General features: G+C 42.3%; 1 protein-coding gene across 9 annotated transcripts in view; it reads right to left on the bottom strand.

Annotated features, from left to right (window-relative positions):
• The window catches only part of LOC133130170 (protein MTSS 1-like), a 58,751-nt gene extending 32,338 nt beyond the window's left edge, over window positions 1–26,413 (bottom strand). For all 9 annotated transcript variants that reach the window (XM_061244491.1, XM_061244500.1, XM_061244566.1 and 6 more), the window contains exons 1-3: window positions 25,894–26,413; window positions 23,760–23,821; window positions 20,820–20,893 (exon numbers count right to left, since the gene is read on the bottom strand). In XM_061244491.1, the coding sequence (XP_061100475.1) occupies window positions 20,820–20,893; window positions 23,760–23,821; window positions 25,894–25,965 (208 nt within the window). In that variant the 5' untranslated portion in view covers window positions 25,966–26,413. The remainder of the gene's footprint in view (window positions 1–20,819; window positions 20,894–23,759; window positions 23,822–25,893) is intronic.
• Window positions 26,414–26,738: the final 325 nt, after the last annotated feature.

Below are 26,738 nucleotides of genomic sequence, written 5' to 3'. Positions count from 1 at the left end.
GATTGCTTTGACAGCCATGGCAAATTAGTTTATCGGCTCTAGAGGCAGCCCTGTTAATTTCACTGCAGTTAAATCACGTCCTTGGTTTTCTTTCTTTGTCTTGATCCGACGACCCACAGTGCAACAGGGGAACATTTAGCAGAGGCTGGATCAACTGTTACATCGCCAAGAGGTCAAAACAAGGGCATGATGCGCCACCATCACGCTTTAAAAGTATGCGGAGTGATGCTAGCATACTGAACAGTAAGTAAGTACCTTTCAGTTGAACTCAAAACAAGAGCAAAAGCTAGATTAAATTGAGGGTTCACTGTGGGACACTGTGCTCCCCTCATCTTGACCACAGGAATATACGGAAAAGGGAACTTCGTAAGATTTGATTTTTAATAATCTGGTTGGTCCTAGCTAGTTCTATCCACACTGTCCACAAGTCACTGGCTGAGTCAAAGGCTGGAACAAACTAAATTTGGAGCCACACACACACAAAATCATAAGTAACTGTTTGTTGATATATTGGCAACGCCCATCCCTGAATGTTGGGCAGGCTCATAGTGTTGTAAAGTTATTAGCCTGAGAAGTGAGCCAACTGCTCACTCCACTTGCTTATGGTCTCTGCTGCCAAAAAACTAAAAGCGTTGCTGTACCGACAAGCTGGTTTTGTGGTTTGGAATTCTAGGCAAATGACTACATGAAAGCGTGCTCCACATCCATAGCCAGCCCCCATTACATGTTGCCAATTTGCAATACAAACCGACAATGTTATAGTTGGCAGAGAGGCAGCTGTGGTAAGAGTCATGAAAGTAGTGAAAGTAGGGGGCATTCCCTTAGGATGGGTTTAATTAGAGAATACAAAGAATCACACCCCCCACCCCCTCAAAAGGTGAGCCAAATGCCCACACCCCTGCCATCCCACAGTGCCCAAACTTAAAGACCCTTACCAGGACCCGGTTGAGCACCTGTTAAAACTCAGCATCAGCATATCTGGCAGTCCTTTACAACTCAGGAGCAAGTCATAAATCTCTTGACTGTTGTAGAGACGACAGGACTACATTTCCATACATTTCACAGGAAACTCCTGTGACGTTTACAGCACCGCCCCTGGCGTGACATCTGGTTGCAGAAAACCAACACCGGAAAGAAGCGCCGGAAGCAATGAACCCAAATGAGTCTTTCAAAGAACGCCATCCGTCAGGTTGTCCATTAATTTTTTATTTTTATGTTTGTCCATTAATATTGGTCACATTAATTCTTAAGTGAAATTCCACTTTCTTGGTTAGACGTAATTTGAGACTACTATATTGTATTATACTGCAACACAAGCATAATTGGTGCAATATGTGAGGATTATTAAGACAATTCCGTTTTAATTATCAATCCTCACAATTCAATATATGTCAGAGGCATTCCCCTTACACTGACTTTGTTTTGATTTTGTGAAGCCTCCTTCTTGGGCATGCATTGCCCCCAGCACTTCCTGCACGCACTACCAATGTTCTTGCTTCTAGTCCCATGAATCACAGCAACATATGAGACTCCTAGTATGCACAATGCACTTCCAGCAAGAAACCAATAACAAAAGGAAGGGAATCGCATTAGTATTTCTGCACAGCCATGGGAAGTAGTGTTTTAATTGAGAAGCCAGGGCCCAGCGGTCCTGTCAAACTGGTGTTTCCAGCAGCACAACTATCGCACGCTATCCGCTAATAAAAATGAGCAGGTTGAGGGGAACGGTGAAAATCGCTGTGATGCACTACAAAACATTGCATCTGATGATGCATCAAAGTTTCTGACCGGCCATGCGTTCGGCTTTGTCGTCAGATCTGACATGAGATGGTATCTGGTATCTGGATGGTATCCACGCCCATGGCTGTTCAGAAATCTGTGAGTGACACATTCCCGCACTCCTACACAGATTACAGGGGGGGGGGGGGGGGAACGCCTGTGGAAGATATTGTTAACGTGACACACCGATGCTGGCCAGTACCCAAGATGAGGCCTTGGAAATGATTGGAGAGTGATTAGAAAATGTACAGCATGTCACAGCATGTACATTGAATGTTAATGAAGCTTCCCTTTGTAGAACCATTTAGACACTCTAGGATGACTCCAGTTCCACAGACTAACACAGCTTTGGGGAAAATTGAGGACAATATGATTTCTATTCCTTATTTATGTCACAGGGCACATCACCATTTAGATTTTTAATGTAAAAGCCTAAATAAAACAAAATGCCTTAAAGCAGGATTTATAGTTAATATTATGAACAACCTTAACATCAGTGAGGTTCATCTGGTCTTTGGTGCTTCTCAGGTAGTGAGTCTGCCACGAGACACTGCTTTTACATTGATAAAGGAGCTACTGATTCATGATCTTTGCATTAGGCTCTAAACAGGGTGCCTGTATGTGGGCAACTCAAATGCACTGTCCCATAAGACCAAGCCTATAGCAAACAAGCATGTATCGGGCTCCTCCGCAGTAACCTGTGCGCAATGATTACCTGCTCATTCCAGAGGTTTGCTACAATAGGTGGCTTCTAATGCAAAAATATTCAAGCCCTTTTCAAGGACCTTAAAGTACAGGGTAAATACCTAGGTTTTCCCCAAACGTCATCCAGTTCACAGGGCGCAGGGTTTCCCCCACGCATATTAGGAAGCAAGCTCACCCAGTACACAGTGGCACCATCTCCCTGATATTTACATGAGCTGCGCTTGTGTGGCATACAAAGGATTCTTTTATCGGTCTGCTTCTAGCCTTGAATCCATCAATTAGACTCGCCTTCAGCCCACTTATTTTCCAGGCTAAACAGGCCAACACTCCTTTTAATCTTGACACACTTAACATAGATTTCAAGGCCCGAGATTACCTCTAAACAAATGATAACTGTTGTTAAACTAAAGGATTAATGACAGTGTTTATTTTAAAAAAATGTCCTTGCCTTCTAAAGCACTGGCAAGCTCCTACCACATTTTTAAAGCTTTGAGTAATGGCCCAATATGTTCATGAAAAACATTTCCTTTACAGAAATGGTCCAGAAATTGTACGCAATAAGTACAGACAAACAGAATGGAATAGATTCCACCATACAAGGACAGATGCACTAAATCTTTCTGTGTGGTCACTGTTTGTGCTTCTGAATTTGAACATAAAAATCCCATTGCAGCCCCAACAATTCTGCTGGTGTATGTTGGCTCTTGTATGAGTGACACACCTATGAAGATGACACGGTTAGACTACACTGTGGGAAACAATGGCCTGCCCTGATTAAATGATAGTGGCCCCACAGTTCTTGCAGAGGCTTGCAGCACTGTCAACACACAGACCGGATCAGCCAGAAAGCACATTTGGATACACATTCAAAGCATGTGCAAACCCTGCGGCCATGCATTTTAAAGGCACACACACTACACAAACTTCTACTCTGATGACGTGACAATAGGGACGAACTGAAGCACTGCAGAGGCATTGATCTAGGGCTTGTATACTGGCCCTACTGACACAACACGTCAAAACCGGGGAACTGCAAACTGCACAATTTACAAGCTGGAAATGTTCTTGTGCAACAAGGCAGCACAAATCTTGCTGACTGAAACCCTCCCTTGCAGGGCATCAGTGTCTCCCTGCATGAGACCTCCATTTTGCCAGAACTGTCTCAGTGAGGACCAATGACGCAGTGTTGCCACCCAGATTTCATTGGGTGCGGGACAATTACTTGACTCCTAATATTGGTATCAAAAATACAGGTAAGGCTTTTAGTGGATAAACAGTAAAGTAATTAGAAGTTTTTGCTGAAAATGGTCCAGAAATGCTCCAAAAAATTGTGGAACTACAGCATCTGCTGCGACGAATGGCACGTAGAAGATCGCAGAATCTTGCAAAATGATCTTGCGGCTGCCCGTTTTGTTGTATTAGGACAATACAATCGGTAAAAACGAATTATCAAATGGAATATCTGCGCACCTTGTAATAAATTACAGGTGTAATTGCACCTCCTGCAGCCCCTATACAGCCTACTCCAGTCACTATCTGGATCAAGATACAGTGAGGAAAACCAGTGCAAGATAAAGGATCATTTTAACAGTAAATAACTTACATTTTTTCAGTATCGTCAACAATATCCAAAGCTAAAGCTACATGTACAATAGCCAAGGACATTCCACATTTAAAACCGCATTCAGCTAACAAACAAACAGACAGAGACCGACCCATCGTCCCCGCCCAGGTAGGGGACAATTACACATTCTAAAACGTGAAACCTTAAACGATACAAATGCTAGTGGCCTCCTCATATGAATGTCTACTTATTTAACTTATTATTTTCATCAGCATTGCAGAATGTAGGTAACAACCAGCGTCTACAGCACACACAGCACTGAGTGCATCCTGGGTAAAAATGAATGAAAATTGTAAACAATGTATTTCAGTTTACAATGTGCAAGAAAATCTCTGTCCAATGGGAAAATTTCAGATGTTAAATACAAATCTGTGAAATCTCTGAGGTTTCTTTCACTGCCATGCAGCCGCTCATGCAGTTGGACAGGTCTCCACTTGTACCCCCACGCGGCAGATGTCCCGGTCACAAATGCGGGCCTTGTGCGGCAACAAGGGCCTTGTGCCCAGAGAAAACAAGGAAACCGATTCAAGGCCTTGGTTTTTCTGCCTTTGAATGCGTAGGCTGAGGAAAGGTTCTGGGCTACAGTCTAGAAGAGCTGAAGAGAGCTCCAAGGGCTCTACAATAAGTGGAGACAAAGTGGCATCGGACAACGTGCTCCAGACATTGAAGTCCTCATTATCACAGTATCATGAATGAATTCTGTACAAGCCCAACAGTAGAAAACTTTTCAAATGAGTATAACGTTCAGTCACTGCATTTTAAAACAATGACTAAACTAACCTATACTTTATTTTCTCAACAAGCCTAAGCTTACTTGTCTACATTCCCCAGCAAAAATGATTAATTAACATGAACAGAGAGCAGAAAACAGCCTCACAAGGGTATTGATTAAGAGAGAGGATTTTGTGTAGGAAGCATGGGGTTTTCTGCCTCCTACACTGTGACAATTATTTAGGCAGATGGCTCATTTTGGATTCTCAATAATGGTGCCAAGACAATAGTAGTAAACACAGAAGACTATTAAACATGGTTTACTTCCCACGAGGTGCAAATTTTGGCCACACAACAGAAATGAAAAACTATGACACAGTTTTCAGTGCTATAACATTATGACTATACTGGACTACTAGACCAGGAAGAGCCATAGCAGTGCCTCTCCTCCTTTGGTCTCAAGCCGACATAACACCATTTCGTCCTTAAGGTGGGGGAGAACCAAAAGACCCTTGGGGGGTGATATGACAGACGCCAGCCAGTGGGTTCTGCCTGCAAGCTACTCTTGCCTCTTTGGAACCAAACACACCCCTGACAGGGCCACGTAAACCAGCCAGGCCAAACTTTTCTCCCTCCAACCTGCACAGCCCTGCTACAACAGCAGATGGAGGAAATAGGTAAAGAACAGACAGAGAAGCACTAGCTGTGCATCAGGAGGTGGGAGAGAATCTGTTCCGAGAAGCAACCTCCTGAGGGCGACACATCTTCTGTCATCATCTTTCGTCGCTGTCCTTGAGGGCAGAATGACAACGACACCCTTTCCCCACAGGTCCACTGCAACGTTCAAATCAAACATTTCAACACCAACTCCCAGGCATACACTCGCTGAGCAAACAGTTGGCCCCTCACACCAGGACCTTGACAAAGAGGATTGCTTATCAAAACCCAGTGCCGTTCTAGGTAAAGGCCATACCAAGTACAAGGGAAATACAATTGTGGGATCTCTGTATTCAACACTAGAATTTCTAGGCCTTAGTAATGGAAGAACAAATTGAATACGAAGTTTGGATGCCTTTGGTGAGAAACTGAACATGGAAGACAGATCAGCCTTTGAACCCAGTTTTGAACTTTAGTGTAGATATGAGAAATACAGACGGTGTATCCATGCCTGTAATTCTAGGAACTGGCAACACACCTCCAAATCTGTTAAGCAGGAGTGGCAAGAGAGATCAAACTATTAAACTATTAAAAGATCTGGGCAGCCCAGTCAAAAGGCCAAGCAACCTGCATTGGGTAAAACAAAGGATACGGTCAGTTTATTGTTGTGCACCATTAGTGATGAATCACGACGCAGTAAGAGTAAGGCTCAGGACAGACAGTAAATAAACCAAGAATTAATTAGATACAGCTATTTGTACTTTGTGAGGTGTGCAGCACTGGGTCTAAATAGATATGATCTTCAAGCAACAATGAAAAATACCACTGCTACTCGGAGTGCCACTGCTGTCAATCACTCCATTAAAAACTCAATTTCAATTTCAGCCTGTAGAGCACTGACCGCATGCTCATTGCGAGCCGTGACGTCGGCGGTTCGAATCCGACCGTCCGACATTTGTTGCATGTCTTCCCCTCTCTCTCGCTCCCATTCTTCCTGTCTCTCTATACTATATACTGTCCAATAAAGCTGAAAAAGGCCTAAAAAATATCTTTAAAAAAAGAATAATTTCATGAACCTCTTACTTCCTGAGCACATCTCACCATACAGCAAGTGGGCTGGTTTGAGATATGGTGGCAGATTAATCCAGGAATCTTTGTTTTGGCTTACTGAATCTCATATAAACATATTTGATTGAATCCCATGGTCAGTCTCTTCCACCAGCAAAGTCCTCACCATGCATCCAAGATGCACATCTTAGTGAAGTGATGCACCAACTGTCTAGATAAAATGCTAACCGTACCAGTGCTGAAGTCCCATTTGCTATGGTGTTGCCCTGTAGAAATGGGTTTTAGTAAGACACTTCATTGCTCAATAGACACTCCACTGGTCAATCGGAAAACTGCAGTGGCTTAGCGGGAAGGTTTTATGGTGAGGCAGGGTGACCATTTCAGAAAAATGAACCAATATTTATTTAAAAAAACAATTAATAAAACCTGGGGGTATAAAACTGCATGTCTGTGATCCCAGCATGGGAGACCCGACTGCATCAATCACACAAGAGAAATGACGAAAACAGAGAGGAAATGACTAAGCTCTGTATTCCTTCCATCTTTTTCCTCACAAGGATGTAATTCAGTTGGGGGAGGAGGGGACAATCAGGCTATTAAATAAAGACAGAGATGGCCAATTCAAAAATCAAACAGCGATTTAACTGTGTGGACTTGTCCCCTTTCACCGGCCTCTTAACTAAAGCCCAACTCGAGTGGTACTGCCCTGCCAAAATATCTGGACACTAAATCGAATGGCAGAACAAAAGCCGCAAGTCCATAAATCTTAAACAAATATACACAGACTTGGTCCAGGTGATAAATCATGCCAGGAAGGCTCCTTTGTCGGAGCTGGCCTGGTTAACCGCTTAGTTGCCAACCGCTCTAACTCAAAGTTTCCCATGATGAGCGGAGGCACAGCTGACAATGCAGGGTAGCTCGGAAGCTGGGTCCACAGCTCCGAACGTGGAACAGCACTGTGGGGCGATGTGACATGGGAGGGAAGGGGAGACTAAAGTAACCTTGCGTATCTCAGAAGGGGGGGCTTCCTGTGTGTATCAGCAGTGTATTGGAGGAGGCTCAAGGAGAAGAAGCCGAGGCCACGGGTGTGCATCATTTTGATAAGAGTCTACTTCTTAGCAAAGGTTATTCACATTCTAAACACTCCTGTCGCAATTCTAAGCAGCAACTACAAACAGATGCACTGGGAACACTGCAGTCTCACCCTTTATTATTTACAATGTAGGGAAAAATACATTTCCTGCTTCAGTTATCAAGGGAGGTTAGAAACAAAGGCTAGCACCACCAGGGGGGAGGTCAGGGTGATCAATGGGTGTGAGATGAGTTGATTGGTAAACATTGATGGCAATGACCATTTGGTTTCCTTCCACATCACATACATATGTAATGATGTCTATTTGTCAGCCTGTCACCCAACCAGGGACAGGAACCTGCATTTTAAGTCACCATGTGTGGGGGCATAAAAGCTTGTACCCACACAACGCTACATTGTAATTACCCTGCCTGGCTGTTACCAGGTATGTTCCATACTGTAAAGACTAGTATGCTCCATTAATAAATTGCCAAATTGTTATTGACATACATTTTAGGCTACAAGTTTTACTTTACAAAGGACAAAATTCCTACAATAACACTTCAACCTTGTGAAAACAGGAAAAAGTACATGAAATACTCAATTATTATCTCTTAAAAGTTGTGTGAGACCAATTTGTATAACTGAAGAGTAAAATTGGAAGTATTATCTCAAAATTCTGTAATTTTATTTACTCTTTATTTATTTTTTTTAACCATGGTCAATTCCTGATCGGGACTCTCACCAGAGTTCTTCAGTCTGGCAAAGCCTGAGTTAAAAGCATGACCCACAGACAGCCGTTGATGACGGCCAATTTATCACACCACTGTCTCACTCTTTGTGAGACAACGCTGAACAAAAATCGCTCAACCCACCACAGTACCCATGCCTTGACTATCCTTTGATTGATAGGCATCGGAGGCAACAGGTGTATAAGACAGCAAATAAATGACACGCTACAATCCTCCGTTTTCTTCAGGAAACATTTCCGCTTTTTCTAATAAATAAATAAATATCTATTTTATCTTAAATAATTTCTTGACTGACTTAATCAAAAATCTTTTTATTTTTTCTCTTATTTTAGTATGATTCATGATTAGTTTGAACAATAAGCGCAATGCTAGAACTCTGGCATTGACCTTCAGTGGTGCACACCTTTTCACCACTGACAAGTCCACAACAAGTTAATCATACACTAGCACAAGCTCTTTCACGGTCACTTACCGTGGCTGACACTTAAAAACACACTACCGAAGCTGATGAATTTCATATTCATACAGTATGGCGAGTGAGCTACCTTTTGATAGCAAGTGCAACAGGAATCTAAAGCTAAAGTTTGCTGAGAACATGAATATGCAACAGTTGCTAGAGAGCATAGTACCTTCAATTCCTGTTAGGCCGGTTTCCTTTTAAAACTAAATTGATACTACCTAAAGAAGTACAAAAAAAAAACACATTTACTAAAGAGACACACAAGTTGTGTTAACAAAACTGTAGTGTGTGCCAACTTGCCTGCTATTTTGAGAAGTTTACTGTTGAACGGTTACACTCGGTGACACTTGCTGTTCCAACTTTGCCTAATGAAATATTCACTGAAAGAACGAGTGACTCAGACCGAACAAATCGAGGTAAAATGGGATTGTGTCTGGTTTGGGTTTTTCGCTTTGCTGGTAGTTGTTTGCTGTCGCAATTTGATGAGGTGCATGAATCCAGCTGGAGCTCCTAAGGGAGTTACCAAGATGGGTAACTGAAGCATGAATTCTTTGAAGCAGTGCCGTTTACTGTAAGCATGTTATCAGAGACATCGGCTCAGGCCTCCCCCTCAGTCTGTTCATTCCTTCTCAGACCAGAACACTTGTTTTCCTAAATCTTACGGTCTAAAAACTTTGTAATATAATTAATAACAACCAGAGAAAGATAAATGAATTAAATGCAGTCCTTCAGGTTTAAACTCATGTTGAGCTGCAGGCTAAGAGGTCGTGTCACTCTGGAGACAGTCTCCTGAGAAAGTTTTTCATGAGTCAACTTAGTTCTAATTTCTCATTCATAACCAAGAGAACTGATGGAATGAGGTTGCGAAATTTGGCATGAAACGTTATGTGACTCAGACAAATGTGTATCTAATGTAAACCCTTATATTCAAACTAGTTTTTTCTGCAATTCATGACAGTCATCCTCTCTCATTCATAACCAAGCCAACAACTGATGGAATGAGGTTGCGAAATTTGGCATGAAACATTATGTGACTCATGAAAAGGTTGTGTATCTAATCTAAACCCTGATTTCAAACTAGTTTTTTCTGCAATTCATGACAGGTAGTTAAACAACGTAGCAGTGAGAAATATCCTTTCATTGCTCAATGAGTACAGGTGGATGTAAAGGAATTGCTCAAATACATTTACACTGACAGAGGACGAATAGGGCCAAGTACACCCTATGAATACGTGTAACAAGAGGTCAGGCTTAAGTACACAGTGTGGAGTCATAGTTTGCCATACTAAAAAGAGGCTGCACAGCTGACCATGTTAAAATGAGGATATCGCAGCTCTGATTCTGTACAGAAAACATAAATAAAAAAAATTAATCACTATACATTTGAAATGTCTTGTGAAATGCATACATAAAAACAACCACAGTACCATGTGGGTGTTTTCTACCAAGCAATACGGGAGGAAACTAGTTTACCGACACCTGATGACAACTCTGACACGCCTGAGCCTGGAGTACCGACAAGTGCTCAGATTCAAATGAGTAATTCGATGTGAAATCAACGCACTGTTGGACCGCAGCATCACAGACTTTAATTGACTCTGCCTTATAAGTTTATAAGAAGCATGACAAACTTTGCGCAATTTTGCATGACTCAATGACTTTGACTTGCCCCAGCTCTATTACTGTAGGTCACAGTTCACCGCAAAATGAAAGGTAACAGAGTTATAAATGATTATAACCTTGAAATCTTTTTTTCTTTCTGCGAAAAACCTATATTTTTATTACATTTTTCTAAGTCTTGGACATTCAAGTGATTCCCGAGATAGCATTACTCATCTGAAGCAGCATCAAATGGTTTTGGGTTGCTAATTCCTCATTTTCCACACTCCCTTTACCTGGGAGTCATGTGTGAGGCAGTCAATCAGCCAATCAGTAACACTAAATACCCAGGAGGGAGAAAGCAAAAAAAGCAACAAAAACCCCCCCCCAAAAAAAAAACCCATGGCTGGATTTGGATGAGTTCGAAATGTGCATTGAAATACAAGCATATACTTCAGTCTACACGACATGTTACACCTAAGATTACACAGCATAAAAAGTTACTACATATTACATATTACAAGACCAGTTACTTTTTCATGAATTCTATGAACATTACAATGTGGTCCGAATGTGTGTTGAGTTTACATGGAATTACGTGAAATGAGGAACGAAGCAACTTCCCTCGCTGAAGTACTGCTTAATCATGCCTTTATTGCGCACATAAACACAACCATCTACTTTGAAAAAGCCATTCACTGAAAACCATGCATTTGAATTTAGTTTTTTCACTTCCAAAATGTTTGATCTCCCTTCTCCATTCTTGAGAATCTTAGTGCTACACAGCACCATAGCTTTGCAAAAAGTGTCATGTAACAATGTTCCCATCTTTAAGCAAAACCACAATTTCTATAACACTGACAAATCTGTTCTGAGCAGAATTGCTCAGACTAACATCTAACAACGCATTAGCAGTTAGTCATCCATTTTGGATAAGGTCACTTTCATGCAATACCCTTCCGGAAAGAATATTTTACAGGAAAGGCGCAACATCACAGATTTTTTGGCTTGAGTAGTCCTCTAATGTCAATGGAAAATGCCTCAAGAATACAGTCATTACAGCCAGTACAAAAGCATGATATTCAGGGACTTGAAACCTTTTAATCCAAAGCATTCTTGTGCATTCTCATTCTAATACGCACTGACTCAATGGAAGCTAGAGCTTCAGTACAGCTGATTGTTGTAAAGCCTGAAATTTACATCATCACCGAGGGAGATGTGATGAGCTAGGCACAGAACTGCCAGTGGACCTCTTTCCCTCTGCTGAGCCAAAATTCAGGAACTGAACATGGGGCAAGGCGGGTGTTGGGTCTTCAATGAAAGCTGCCCTGGGCATATCTTCCCCCTTGCAGTACTTCTACACCATGACCTCATCCTCATTTGTTCACAACTACCACGGATGGACTTTATCAAATCGCATCAACAGACAAGTAAATTAACTGGACTGGGTGGCCACACAAAGAGAGCTCTGTTGAGTTTGTACAGTAGCCTGGAAGTGCTGAGCAGCTATTGGCATCAATTCACAATGGAATATAATAAATCAAAGAACTTGGTCACACATGCACAAAATCCTATTGAGTTTAACCAAAGAGGGAAAAACTAGACCATTCATTTTTGTGTGATACATGGTAAAAACATTTGAACTTTAAAAACGGAATCATGCTCACGCTCCGTCTTTTTTCTTCTCTGTAAATTCCACCATTCATCATAATGCAATGCAGAGGATTCATCAAATTTGTGAAGATCCAGTTGAATAATTAAAAGTGCCTCAAAGCATTATAATTAGGCAATTGCAATTTGGTGGCTAAGGGAAGGATGGATCCGAACAGATTTTGAAGGCAATGAGAGAGAAAATGGAAAGAGCGTGCAAACAAAAAAAGATGGATTTCAAAAAAGAAAATGCAAGCTTGGTAACTCTCAATTGGGGTGAACAAGAAAGGCTTTCACTACAAATTGCAAAAAAAGACATGGTTTTCTTTAAGTCAAGATTTTAAGCAAGTGCTACGTCCAACACCGAGGTATCACAGGGCAGGAATACAGCATGCTTCAGCCCTTGACATCTGAAGCCCTCTTTCACGGTCAAAGTAAACAACAAGTTCCTATCGGTTGACAAAATGTTCAAACCTGCAAATACTGAGCTCTTTCTCCTATGTGAAAGAGAACTTGAATTATTGTAAGTACACAGGCATCCAGGCCATGCCTATTGTGTAGTGCAATAGTCCAGACTTTCTATAAGCGGTCAGCCACCCAGAGTCATGGTCATCTTCACCTGATGCAAGTTTCCCCTCGGGTGCACACGAGGTGCTGAATGCACATTTTACTGGAGGCTAAACACAAACATGCTGCACCGATCAGTGTTGTAATATTTCTTATTTTTGCTCCATACACAAAATATTTCATAAAAGCCGTGTCACTGGTTATCAACAAATTTTATTTTGTTCAGCTTAAAGTCTGGTGAGAAAAACAGTTTCTGAATATGGTTAATTCAGAGGAGTCAGCCAATTGGTTTACACATACAGTACCAAGAATGCTGGCATGATGCCATCAATTTGCCATCAACAGTTGCACAATGCCATAACATTAGCCAAACTGGTGAACTCTTTCCCAAAAGGCTTAGCAGTAATGTTAATCGGCTCCTAGAAAAAGGCACTTAATTTTCGGTTTTCGATTCCGTTCTTTGAATGGCTTGTTCAGCATATAGACTTGTAAAAGATTCAGATCTCCAGTTTAATAATAACAATTTCATTTATGTAGCACTTAATTTTACAACCGTATTGCAAAGTAAAGAATGCATCTCGCCAACATGCTTAAACAGGTGTAAAAATATATAAATTGCCATGGATGTAAACAAGTTTTGACTTCGATTTTGTGAAAGATTTGATAGTTTGCACAGTTAAGCCTGAGTCTTACAGGACGTGATCCTCAACAGAAAGCAAGGGCTAGAGAGCACAGACATAACATATTATTTCCATCATAAGACAAGAAATATATTGCAGCAGTGTTTTTAAGTGTATTACTCAAAAGGGGGATCAGGGACAACAAAAAAAAAAAAAAAAAAAAATCCTAATTATCATTTTTGGACCAAGATAACTATTTGCTTGGAGAGAACCCAAAAGCCAGATTGAACATTATTCCCCATACTAGAAATCAATTTGGAATCGAGCACAATCACTCGATCTATAAAATAATTGAAAATAACCATCCCATCATTGTTATAAATATACATATAAATACTTCACACATGGGCTTTCCATTTGGCAGTTTGAAATGCATGCAATGTATACAACATAGACTGCACAGACAACATCGATTTGGCATCATCAGGTGATATAAACTTGTAAAACAAGTTGCAGAACTACAGAAGTTGTAAACGGAACCTTTGATTGTTTGCTTAGCTTTTTGAAGTGTAAAGCGACTATAATGAAATGGATAATAAAAATACCTGTGATACTTAGTGAATAATTAACACCCGGGCCAAAAAATAATTTACTGCACTGCCTTATTACACCTCCCTTAACAGACAGATGCGACACAAGCGCAGTATTTGATCATATGACCGTTTTTCAAGACACACGACCGTTGAAATGCATTCTGATTCCTAGGCCTTTCTATGGGTTTTCTATAGGTATAGGGATGGGTTAAAAAGAATAACAAAATAAATAAAATGTTCTTAATGATTTCAATCTGACCCACTCTCCCCCTCAATATTCTCCAAATGTGAAATGCCTAAAATTTACAAGCCTGCTCAGTTCCTTTAATATTCTCCATTAATTCAGGAGCACTGTGATGCACATCTGTGCGCAGACAGGAGCAGCCCAGCTGATCTGTACCTCCCCGCCCTGAGTGATGCTGCAACAAATCGCACAAACGCTGCAACAAATCACGCACGAGCTGCCACCCACAGCAACACCGTGGGTAGGATTTTTAATACCAGACAGTAGGGCACATCACAACACCCAAAAGCCCCTCTAGCATACCGCTCTATTTTTTACCCCCTTATGCCCTGAGCTAACATTCCATCCAACTGCCATTCAGCGAACAAACATCTAATGGCTTACAGTCTCCGTATTGCCATTTGTTCAAGCACAGAGAAACCCACGACACCAGCATTAATCCACTCAAAGGCAATAAGGAAACATCAAGGAAAAGGCACAAACGCGTGAGTCAGCGCTTTCAGACAGCTTGGAGCTGAAACGAGTGCCCTCTTGACAATAAAGCTATAAATCTGTTTGGATTCAAATCATAGAATTTGAATCACTCCATTTTGTGCTTATAGCTATTCTACAGCTTCCTTCTCTTGACAAGGCTGTCGTGGTTACGACCTAAACGGTGGTAAAACAGCCCAGTAGCTGTTTGAGGTTGCATTTGCTGCAAAGCGGCAAGATAGCGGGCCTGACGTGCCCATGTGAAGTGCCCAGGACTTCTGCTCAGACATTCAGTACCTTCCACTGGTCTCTGCACTGTATACCCACTGGGCGTCCCTCTCTCCACCCTACCCCTGCCTGTGCATGTCTGGCTGTCCGGCAGGGCCTCCAGCTCTGTTCAATGCCACAGCAGACCTCCACATTGCCACCTAATCCACAGCTCTAGGATAGAAAATAATACCAGTTTTAATAACCGCAGGGAATTACAGTAAAAGCTCTGGGCGAATCGGTTCGTATACAGCAGCCATTTTATCAGCGCTCATCAGGTTGTACGAGACCGCCTTTAATTTAGTGCGATTTATCCAGGCCGCCCATTCCACCAAAACAGTGGGGGGAAGGAAGGGGGGCTTACCTTTGGAAATATACCGTAACATTCGCAGAGGCCCTAAAAGGGATCTTTTTCTGGTGCCTGGTCGCCATGGTGACGGGGCTTACACAAAGCCTGACGAATCAGGGGTCCTCCGAGCGAAAAAGTGAGGCGCTGCTGCACCTTCGTCATGCTGCTGATGCAGACCGCTCTCAGAAAACCAAAACACCTCCTGAGAGACAAAAACCTGGGATTCGGGCTGTGCATGGCACCTCCCGTTTCGCTGCGCATGTACAAACCGTGTGAACGCCCAGCACCCACTCTTAAAATAGGCTACAGAGAGGAAAAGATAGCAACAGACATCATGTTAATGGCAGTCTGACTATTAAAGTGAAAGGCGATGCTGCAATTAACACCTGATTCCGTTATTGTGGAAGGCTTCAGAGTCTCAAAAGCTCTTATGCACATTCCTATGAAAGGCGTAAACCAGCACTTGGCATCAGGGACAAAATGGAAGACTATCACCAATCTCCAGCAAAAAGGGGCAAATGAACAGCAAGAAAACTAATACAGAAAGTGCTTTCTCCGCTGTAAAAAACAAAACTATAACAAAATTGGAGTGGTGACCTTCGGAATGAGTAAACCAACTTACAGGCACCTCTTAAAAAAAAAAGGAAACGACAAATCAACCTAGCTGCTTGAGTGTACTCTATGACGTTTTTTTAATAGCAGAACGGGGGCTTTCAGCTGCTCAGCGTGTCACTGGCGTTCAGACGACTTGGGCACACCACGAGTTAAACTACAAACTTCCCTCTCCATTTCCATTCTGTTGCCATAGAAACGGCACCAGCAGCAGATTTGCTCCTCGGAGATGTGATGTGGATACGTGCAAGTCATCATCTTGATAGGTTAAACAACCCCCGCCCCCACACAAACGCACACCAGAACGTAAATTTGAGGAAACACAAAAACAAAGAATAGGCAGTTGACATTTGAAACGTTATACGTCCCTATGACGCAGAGGCCAAGCCGTATGACATGAAAGCTTGTGGTCAGCGTTAACCACGGTCATTGTGACAAAGTGCCCTGTAGGTCCACGCCCTTCAGCCATGGGAATAGAAAGACAGAAGAAAGGAAGAAGTGGTGCCATTTTAGGTAGAGCCAGCTCACAACAGACATGCTCAGATGTTCCTGTTGTCCTATGCTGGTTGCAAAACCACCTAAACGCAATCAACCAAGACAAAGCCTGAGCCCAATTAAGAATGGGGGGGGAAAGAAGCATAATAACAACAAAAAGTCCTCCATTTTGTTGAATCTGCAAAGTTATTGTGTGATTATTAGTTCCGATTCCTCCAAGGCCAAGCTCAGCTACAGTCATAGTCCACACACAGGGTTTTTGTGCGCCGTGTTCTTAAAAACATCCAAAATCAGATAAGTGGCCTTTTTCCAGGAGCACCTTACGGCTTCGTACAAACACACATCTAAAGGTGAACAAAACTGACCTTTTGTTGTATACTGTAGCTACTACAGAAGAATCGAGTTAAGGGTGAAACAAAAACTGTAGATAAATCTACAGCTAGTAGCTAGCTGTTCCACTAAACCATTACCATAAGGGTAAAAGATTAGAAGCACATGGCACCATTAAGAAAGCCATCAAAACTCTCCTTAGCCAGATAAGATCAGGAGATTTGTTTTTTTAATCACAAAGGAAGGAAAAATAAGCTGAAATATTCGACAGGAAGAGGCCCATTCCGCTGTGGGGGACCACTGTATCGCTGAGGAACTCGGACGGCCGCCACACATCATTAAACGCTAAAGGAACGGAATCTCGTAAAAGCTGTACAGTACGTTTAGGCTTTTTTTAAAAGCATTGCCTGAATTTACCCTCAAGGTTTTTGTCACATAAAACTCTCCATTTACATTCTGCAGCCAGCCAGCAAGAACAATTAGGGATAAACACCATGCCATGCTGGAGATGTTTTCATTGATGGGGGGTAAGGAGGGGGGGGTTGGGGTTGTTTGGTTGTTAACCCCTTATGGGCAGATGCAGCCTGCATGTTGTATCTCCCTTAACAGACGGACACGACACCAGCGTTGTATTTGATCATATGACTGTTTTTCAACACACGACTGTTTAAATGCATTCCAATTCTTAGGCCTTTCTATGGGTTTCCTATTGAGCGCCTTAGTCCACAAAGGGTTAACAGGGCAGCAGGACCAAGCTTTCTGAGCTGCTTATGCTTAATTGTGCATTTTTCTCCAAGTTGTTGATTTGAACTGCTGGTCGTCAAACAACATTGACCGTTACTACAGACCGTTCGCAAATAGCAGAACAAAAGACAGGGCTGTTAATACAACAACTGATAGGACCGCTCGGAAACTATCCGACAGGACACCAACGGTTACTCTGCACCGCAGCCTGGGCGCGGCCAGTCAGAGGCAGGGCTAGTCGCAGGTGCCAGTCTGCTGCCGTCAGGGGCGTGTGACGCCCACGATGCCTGAGGCGCCACCTGTACACAGAGCTGTTGAAACAGCTGGAGCAGCGGGGGGCTGAAAACAATGACACTGCACAGTCACGTTCTGAGAGACGCCGTCTATCCCAGAGTCAGAGCCCGGCTGACCTCTCCACCCGATTCCCCAGCAGCACCAAAGGTGCACGTGTCTCTTTATTAATAGCTCCGGGTACGGCAGGATGCGTTGGGAGGAGATGGCTTCCTGCAACAAGAGCTCCATCTCCTCTGTCAGCAATACACACACTCAGCATACCCACACACAAAAACAGGCACATACACACACATTCACGAACGTGCAGGCGGAATCATGCCCGTGCAAGCAAACAAGCTCGTAAACGTGCAAGCTCACACGCACTACGCAGGCTATAGCTGACCATGTTTTGATGGTGCTGGGTGTTGTAACCGATTATGCTTTTGTGTCTTTAATTCTATTTTCATTTTCTTATTTTATGTATGTATGCCTGTAAGTTTGTAGGAGTTTCATGTAATTTTATTAAGTTTTCTGTTCTGTGTAGAAGAATAGTTGCTGAATCTGCAGAAGCTAATGGGGATCCAAATAAACAAGAAATACAAAATGGGCCCCCCCATGATCAAAATGCTATTATGGACAGATCAGACATTCGATTCAGCTTTATGGTGATAGTACTAACTCCTGCAGTACAATGGTCATTTGCATTTACGTCGATATCTGAACCCAGGCCAGAGGCTCTAAATGGTGGCTTTGTCACGGCACAGGTGGACAAGCTGAAACCTTAAAGGCCCCTAGCAAGCACAGAAACGTGAGAAATTACAGGTTACTCATGTGGGAAATGACAACGCCGTTCTTGGCAGTGGAATTTTTTGCAGGTCATGTTCGCATTAAGAGCGAGAAAAATATATATTCTGCCTGAAAAAGAAACTGCATCTATCATTTTTAACTGTGTGAAAATTTTAATGGCTTGACTTTTGACTCTTCATATCATCCTGGAGCTGTCGATTCATGTTCCATCCTCCATCATCCATTTTGTTATGCATATTTTATGGTCGAACTGCTATTTTTCCAAGCTGTCTGATTTATGTTTTTGCACACTTATCTTTGCGAGTGTTTTAGATACTAAAACCAGGAAGAGAATGCTGATGCATGTGGGCCTTTAATATGGTAGTAAGAACATGTCCTTCAGCCAAAAGACAGTAAGAGGGCAGAGACATGTTGTACTAACTGTCAATAATAATCTACAAGCAATTTCTAAAATTCTATTTTATTTGCTGAGACATAACACTGAATTGCATTAAAAGGAAGACTGATATCATTGAATATCCTACCACTGCTAAGCGGACGATACCCAACTCTTCGTCTCGTTCCCGCCGTCTGATACGCAGGTTTCAGCCCGTATCTCTGCTTGCCTGAGGGACATCCAGAGCTGGATGGACAACCACCATCTAAAGCTCAACGCAGGCAAGACTGAAATGATATTCATCCCTGCTAAAACCTCTCCCCATCTGGATCTCTCCATTTCCCTCGGGGATACCACACTCACGCCGTCACCCAGTGCAAGGAACCTCGGTGTGGTGATGGACAGCAGACTGTCCCTCTCCGAGAACATTGTGGCGGTGACCCGGTCATGCAGGTTCTTCCTATAAAACATACGGAGAATCCGCCCCTTTCTCACCCCCTACTCGACCCAGCTCCTGGTCCAAGCGATGGTTCTGTCCCGCCTGGACTACTGCAATTCCCTCTTGGCTGGCCTCCCAGCGTCTGCCATCAGACCCCTCCAACTCATCCAGAATGCAGCAGCTCGTCTGGTCTTCAACCTTCTCAAATACTCACACGTCACCCCCCTGCTTACTTCCCTCCACTGGCTGCCTGTCATGGCTCGCATCAAATTCAAAACATTGGTGCTAGCCTTCCAAGCAGTTAAAGGGTCTTCCCCAGCTTATCTACAAAAAATCATCAGACCCTACACCCCTGCCAGACCTCTTCGTTCAGCCTCCACAGGCCGCTTGGCACCTCCCCCTCTCCGAACCTCCACATCACGCTCACGACTACTGTCTGTTCTGGCTCCACGGTGGTGGAACGAACTCCCCGTTGAGGTCAGAACTGTAGAATCTCTCCCCACCTTCAAGCGCAAGCTGAAGACACACCTCTTCAAGCAGCACCTCTCCCCATCCCTCCCTACCTCCCAGTGAACCTTAATTGTTGTCTCTGTGACTTGCTTTGTGTATCGGTATTCTTAGTTGGCTAGGTAAGCAGTGTTTGGATAGTTAACTTTGGTCACTTTTGCTTTGTTTGTTTCTTTGTTCTCAAAAAAAAAAAGAAAAAAAAAAAAAGGCCCTTGTCCTTATCTTTGTTGTACAGGTAGCAGTTGAAATTGTACTTCCCTCTAGGGTCTTTCAGCGAACTTATCCCTGGTTATGGGTATGCACTTTGTTGTACGTCGCTCTGGATAAGAGCGTCTGCCAAATGCCAATAATGTAATGTAATGTAATTGAATAAAAGCCATGATACAACTTCAAATATGCAAGCTGCATTTTAAAGCTTGACAAAAACAAATAAAATACCTGAAACAAAGCATCTCTCTCCTTCTGTATAATATTTAAAATTATTTCAAAGCCACCATGGTGGTGAATATGACCCTACACATTTATATTTGAAATCCTATGAAACATAATATCAATAGTTGAAATATAATACATTCAAATGAAAAAGGCCCACGTCACAGCTATTCAAGCCCCTCAGTAAGTGCGTTTGCCCCATTCTGTGTTCACGAGGGGTAACATCACAACGCCGGCTGATCCTCTATCTCGGCCTCCTAAATGGCGTCGTCGTGTACATAAGCTGCCCTTGATGGCATTAAGGACAGAGAAAAACGAGGAACCCATCTGCACGGCTCCGATAACGCAGAGCCCTTCTAATCCATAACAGCGAGGAGATGAAAGGCTCCCTAGATGCTCCCGCCAAACAAAGGGTGGATCTGGAGGGTTCGACTCCTTCACCAGAGGCTGGGGTCGCGTTGAACCTCCTCGCGCGCGAGCCGTGATGGCAAATCCGTTAAAATGCCGGATTAATGCCGCGGGGCGCCGAAGGAAATAAAATTGCGACGGGCTGAATGCGCAATCCGTCTTAATCTTCCGCCCCCCGCCTCCGAAACCGTGGAGAATATTCACTCACCTCGTGTGCTGGTAGCCAGGTCGGCCACTTTCTGAAACGCGTCCAGGAAAGCCGCGGCCGCGACCACCGTCGTCCTGAAACAGGAGCGCAACACATCTGGTCACAATCTCAGCCGACGTTTACTACGTTACTGCTCAAGTGTAACCACTTACGTTCACGCCAGCCGGTGGTTCCAGGAGTTATCGGAGTTTGGAAAACGGCCTATTACTGTTATTTCTTCACTAGACCGTTAAAGAAAGAAATATTTGTCTGACTAACTGCAACAGCTTGCCATGATTTACACAGATGGGCACTGTGCATCAAGGACAAACATTTTGCCTCACTGAGAAACACATCAGACACACACAAAACAAGGTGAGATTTATGTGCTGTGCACATTCAACTCATTACTTTACAGAGTCAATCGTTTTTATGTACCAGAGCAGTAAATGAAAGCCTAGCATTTATTTACAGCCATTTATAAAAATATTAAAATAATAATACAGTAATGTTAACCAAACTTTTTTTGCAACAACTTGTCAAACCCTCATGTGTGGAAAGTAGTAGATGCAATGTGACATGATTAGCCTTACAAAGTACAGATGTACCATAAGCAAACAGAGCAATGCCACTGGAATAAGATGTTCATAGATATGCATGGGATAAATAAAAGCTCAAAAATAGCATTTGCTACAGTTACAGTGAAGCAGAGAACCACCAGGGCCAAACATTTAATTACATTCAAATCAAAATGCACTGAAAAACATACCGTTACATTTCACATATTCTCTAATGTAGCACTGAAGCCTCATTGTTTTGCTTTATAAAATTCCATGTTTGTAGTTAGTCATAATCAATTTTTTAAACAAACTACTGTTTAACTGTAATAACCACTATGTGGAATCATCTCAATCTTCATCTCAATCACATTTATGATAGCACAAAAACTGAACTGACTGAATTCAAGCAGGGAAAAACGAGCCTGAAAACACGGCTTTTTGCCCAAAATGCAAGAACGACCAAAAACGGTGCTATAAATAGAAAACTTCTGAGACTCCATGGGAAGATGAGAGCTAAATTACAGGGCACAACAGTGGACCTCATTAGAGACCTCCAAAAAGGCCTTTCCAATGCCCTCCAATTCAGTTCCGCAGAATGAGATCACAGACTTCCCAAAGGTGGTGCTTTGAGTGCAAGGCTGACCATGTAAATGAGACTCAACATAGTCTTACCATGCCTGGAACCTAACACCAATTGGGGCAGCTTCGCAAACACAGATTAAGCCAGGTCCTAGACCAGGGGTTCTGTAAGGCTGTGATGGTGTGGTTTATACGGAGAACCAGCATACATCTTTGTCGGTAAAATGTTTGTCTTCCAGTATATACTATGGGATAGAATACAAGACTGGGCGACTTAGCTTAGGACCATTTCCACAGGATGAAGATTCTTAGTTCCATTACATTACATTACATTCCATTCCCTTGTGCTGGAGGCCAACCTGCTCACACATCTGGGATTGGTAAACACATTGTTGGGCACCCAATCCACTGGGGGGGGGGGGGGGCTCATGAGCTTATTGATGGATCGGAACCGACAATCACACTGTGCCCGGTCCCTCTTTCCCTACAGCACAGTCTCTGTCTCCAATTTGTACAACATGGCAGCACAAACTGCACTTTGTGGTTTCAAAATGCTTTCACAAGCCCATGGAACATCAATGGATGACATCAGAGAAACGTTGTCCATATTCTAGAGTCTAAGATTTCACCCACAGGATGGGGTTCCTGTTTCACAGAAAGAAAGGGAAGTGGTTTTGGAGGTTCACATCCCATACCAAACAATGGTTTTCCAAAACATAAAATGCTCTGTTGTCCTCGTGAAAGATCTTCACAGACATCCACCAGCCAAACAATGAAAAGCTAAATCTTCTTATATTCATGCATTAAACATTAATGCCATTTCACCGCTTCTTAGGCACAAGTCTCCTTATGTTATATATCATTTTGGTTAGGACATTAACTGCAGATTAAAAGTTACAATCTCAAAATGATTCATTTCTTGCATAGCTACATATTTAAAAATGTAATGAACCACTGTGCTCAAAACCAGCTTTGTGAGTTGGGCCAGAAAAACAATGGCTAGGGTTCAAACTCATAAAAATCATAAATACACATTGTTCTGTTCCTTTTCCACTTATTTATATCAGTATGAAGCCTGCTAGTCTGCTTTTGGCTTCATGCTGAAATCAATTTAGAAACAAATAAATAAACCAAAGTGTAGCGCAAATTTTAAATGTGAAACTAGGATATGTGATTCTTTTAACTGCCATTAAAAAAACCTGTAAATCTTATTTTATTTTTGTGCATTATTAAACATGCTTGAATGCAGATAATGAATAACACAAGAGAACAAACCAACCTGAATAGAATGTCAAGCCTCTGCACTCTGCCTACTGCACACATAGGTCAGGGCTGCCAAACCCTGTTCCTGAAGATATGCCATACTGTAGGCTTTCACTTCAACCCGAACAAAGCAAATCTCACTCAACACCTCTCTCTCACTGAGCTGCAAAATAGTAAATTCAAGTTTGCCAAATTAGGGTTGAAATAAAAACAGCAGGACGGTAGACCTCCAGGAAGAAGGCTGAACAGCCCCGGCCTAGGTCATATAGGAAGACCCATTCTTAATCTGCACTGAAAAAAGGTTTGTTTACTTATTGATGGGCTTGCAGCACAAGCAATAAACGTTTTATGACTTCCAGAAGCTGTGACAGGTCATGCCATGTAGACCATTCTACAATTACAGGACACAACCTGCACTTTAGCAGACACCTGAAGGGACACTATGACTGTACAGAGGCGACATCTTGATGACACATATCCCCAGACCATTAGCATGTTTGCACAAGGGGACTTAATGACAGGGTGACTTGAAGTAGCATGTGTAGGAGGACATCCTTACCTGAGCTGTGACTGTAGCTTCCCAGCCTTGCTGATGAAGTCCTCCCAGATAGGATAGCTGCTCTGTAGGGTGTGTGTGCATATGTGTGTGTGTGTGTGTGTGTGTGTGTGTGTGGGGGGGGGGGGGGGGGTACAAAGACAAAATAGGCATTTCAAAACACAAAAAGCAATGGCAATCCATGTCAATGACTCACAGTAGTCCTCAGCTATTCTCAAGCATAAAACAGGAACAGTTTGACCAGACCAACCAATAACACTGACGTATGGTAACAGGTCCACCTAGTCCTACTGTAGGTCAGGGTAGACAATTACTGAGTCGCTAGATTTATGAAAAGGCAAAGGCCTTCAGCATGCAAAAAGGAGTAGTCTGAACAAATAGCGCCATGTTGTTTTCACAGTTCCACAATAGCGCACTTGCTTGAGTTTGTATCATGTTTTTCCACAGTCCTGCCAGCACAACCCCAAAAATACACGTTGCAACTTGATATTCCTCCTCATTTTAAAAGACCAAAATTGCCTTTATCTTTGAACCTGTAGGATGACTTTTATAATAATTGGTTAGCAGTTAATGTAGTCATAATTTTATAATATCCTATTGCTTTATGATTTAAAATGATTCAAAAGAAAACAGATTTATTTCTTCAACATTTTATGTTCTTGCATTCAATTTACAATGTTCAATGTTGTTAAAGCATGAACATTGTCATTATTAACCTATAAGGTGTAGGACTACAAATAATGATCTTAACTGAATATTCTAATGCTGATGCAACAATCGCTACTGGTAATTGAAAGCAATGGCGTTCCAGAATGGGGAATTTTAAGGAAAAAACTTTTTAAATATCTACTCTTCATGAAAATAATTAAAATTGGGGACATGTGCATAATAAACATTTACTGAATTATGCGCTTCTTTAAAGGTATAATAGGTAATTTCGGACTTCTAATAGTCGAGAGAGAAATTGCAGCAACAATCACGCTCAAACCACAACAATGTTTATCCCACCCCTTCCCTATGAACACGCTGACGTTGCAACGGCATTGGTTGTAGCAATTAGAACCAATTCTCAACCAATGAGCTTCAATTATTGTACAGCTATACAATGTTTCGGTACAGAGTGCCGACCCGTCAATTGCGTATTTTAAAACCCGAATTTAAGGACTATAAACAGTCAACATGTCAGAGAGCCTTTTCCAATGATAGGACGGCATTTACAATCGTCTTATAACAATGTTAACACAAAAATCTTACCTTTAAACTGTTGAGTTAAGATTTCTACAACTACTGCAAGTGATTCCCTGTGACCTTAAGCGGTCAAATGAAATTCCCGCATTCTATAACTTCAGGACAGGTGCTTAACAGCTGGATGACTTGATACGCGAAAATAGTTTTGCGTATCAAAAACCGGGTCAAGCAAAAACCTATCCTTCAGATATTTACTGGATAAAAATAACCCTGTGTGTTGCTCATTCAAATTGCCTCGCAAAATACAGTTCAACCGGGCAATGTTGCTAGCTGCTACTACTACTACTACTACTACTACTACTACAGTACACTGAATTCCCTTATTGCATTGCCAACACTGTGGCTAACTGGCAGCAAGACTTTCAATCAAACGTTAGCAACAAGCACCTAGGTCATTGATTAAATTAAATCAACCATCGTTCGATCAGGTACCGTAGTGCATGGCTATAAAAAACCTGTACCCACAGAGTCTCTTTTCGGATCAGACTGGACACCCCTCGCGTAACCAGTGAAAACAGGTAAACCTCCCCCATGGAAAAAGCTTAATTCTTTATTGATCGATTGATTGATTGATTCACGTACCAAAACATCATGCTAGTGACGATGTCAGTGGTAGTCAATGATAGACAGTTGTGAACATGAGAAGTAACCAACTTAGGTCCACCACAAAACCTCTGCTAACTGCACACTTGTCAGTTAATGTGGGTAGCCTACGCTAGATAGCCGCTGTAGCTAGCAGTGTATCATTGGTAGTAGTAACAGTGAGCAATGATATGTGCAGCGAGTTATTTCACCAGGTATTTATTCCCCAAATTAAAACGTTATTATTTTTCATTAACACTATTCAATATCACCAAACTAGTTACTAGCCCATATTGTTTTGTCTTACCTTCATATCGCTGATCACGGTTTGAAAAAGTCCTCCGAGCGCACTGCATTCTTTTTCAATTACAGCCTCCATTTTCCCAGGCAACCTGGATTGATTATAGCTAGCTAGCTAGCTAACTAACGTTAGCAACTGAAAACTTGATCTCGGTCGGATTCTTTGCAATACGCTATTAGATAAAGTAAAATACAAGAATAATTTATTCTTAAAGCTCTCCCATCAATACGACAGAATGCTTTCTCTATTCAAGCTATGGAGCAAGACCCAGCCTGAAGCTTGCCTCTCATTACAGTTTTCCCTTACAAGGGATAAAAAATAAGCGAGGATATTTAAAACCCACTTTCTTCTCCACAATAGAACGCGTTCCATTATTCCCTTGCACTCATAGCGTAAAGCAATTGGAGAACCATAACGCGACCAAAATACGAACCGAAGACGGCCTCTATCCTGTGAACAAAAACATCAAAACACAAATTCCAATGGAGCTCTCCCAGCTGCCTTCGCATTACATTTAGCTACAATTCACCGCAGCTGACTAGGAAACTAGGGGTCTCGAAACCTCGCGCGTGCATGCACACCACGCGCGCTCCCGATTTGCCCCTCCTCTCAAATTGCAAACATTGAGGTGTGTGCTTTTCATCACGTTGGATGATTATTTGTCATTTGTTCTCTATAAAAATATCCTCATGAATAAAATGTAGCATACTTGAATTGAGTTTTAGTAAAATGTATTATACATGCCATTAAAAACAACAAGTATTTCCGTGTGCGTAACGGGGTTTTCAGCCATTGTGAACATTAATCGAAAAAGTCAAGTTTTGCGTTTCTGCAAGCCAATTCCATAGCAG

This window comes from Conger conger, chromosome 1 (assembly GCF_963514075.1).
Source record: "Conger conger chromosome 1, fConCon1.1, whole genome shotgun sequence".
In the NCBI taxonomy this organism is placed as follows: domain Eukaryota; kingdom Metazoa; phylum Chordata; class Actinopteri; order Anguilliformes; family Congridae; genus Conger; species Conger conger.
This window is presented reverse-complemented; position numbering and strand designations above follow the sequence as displayed.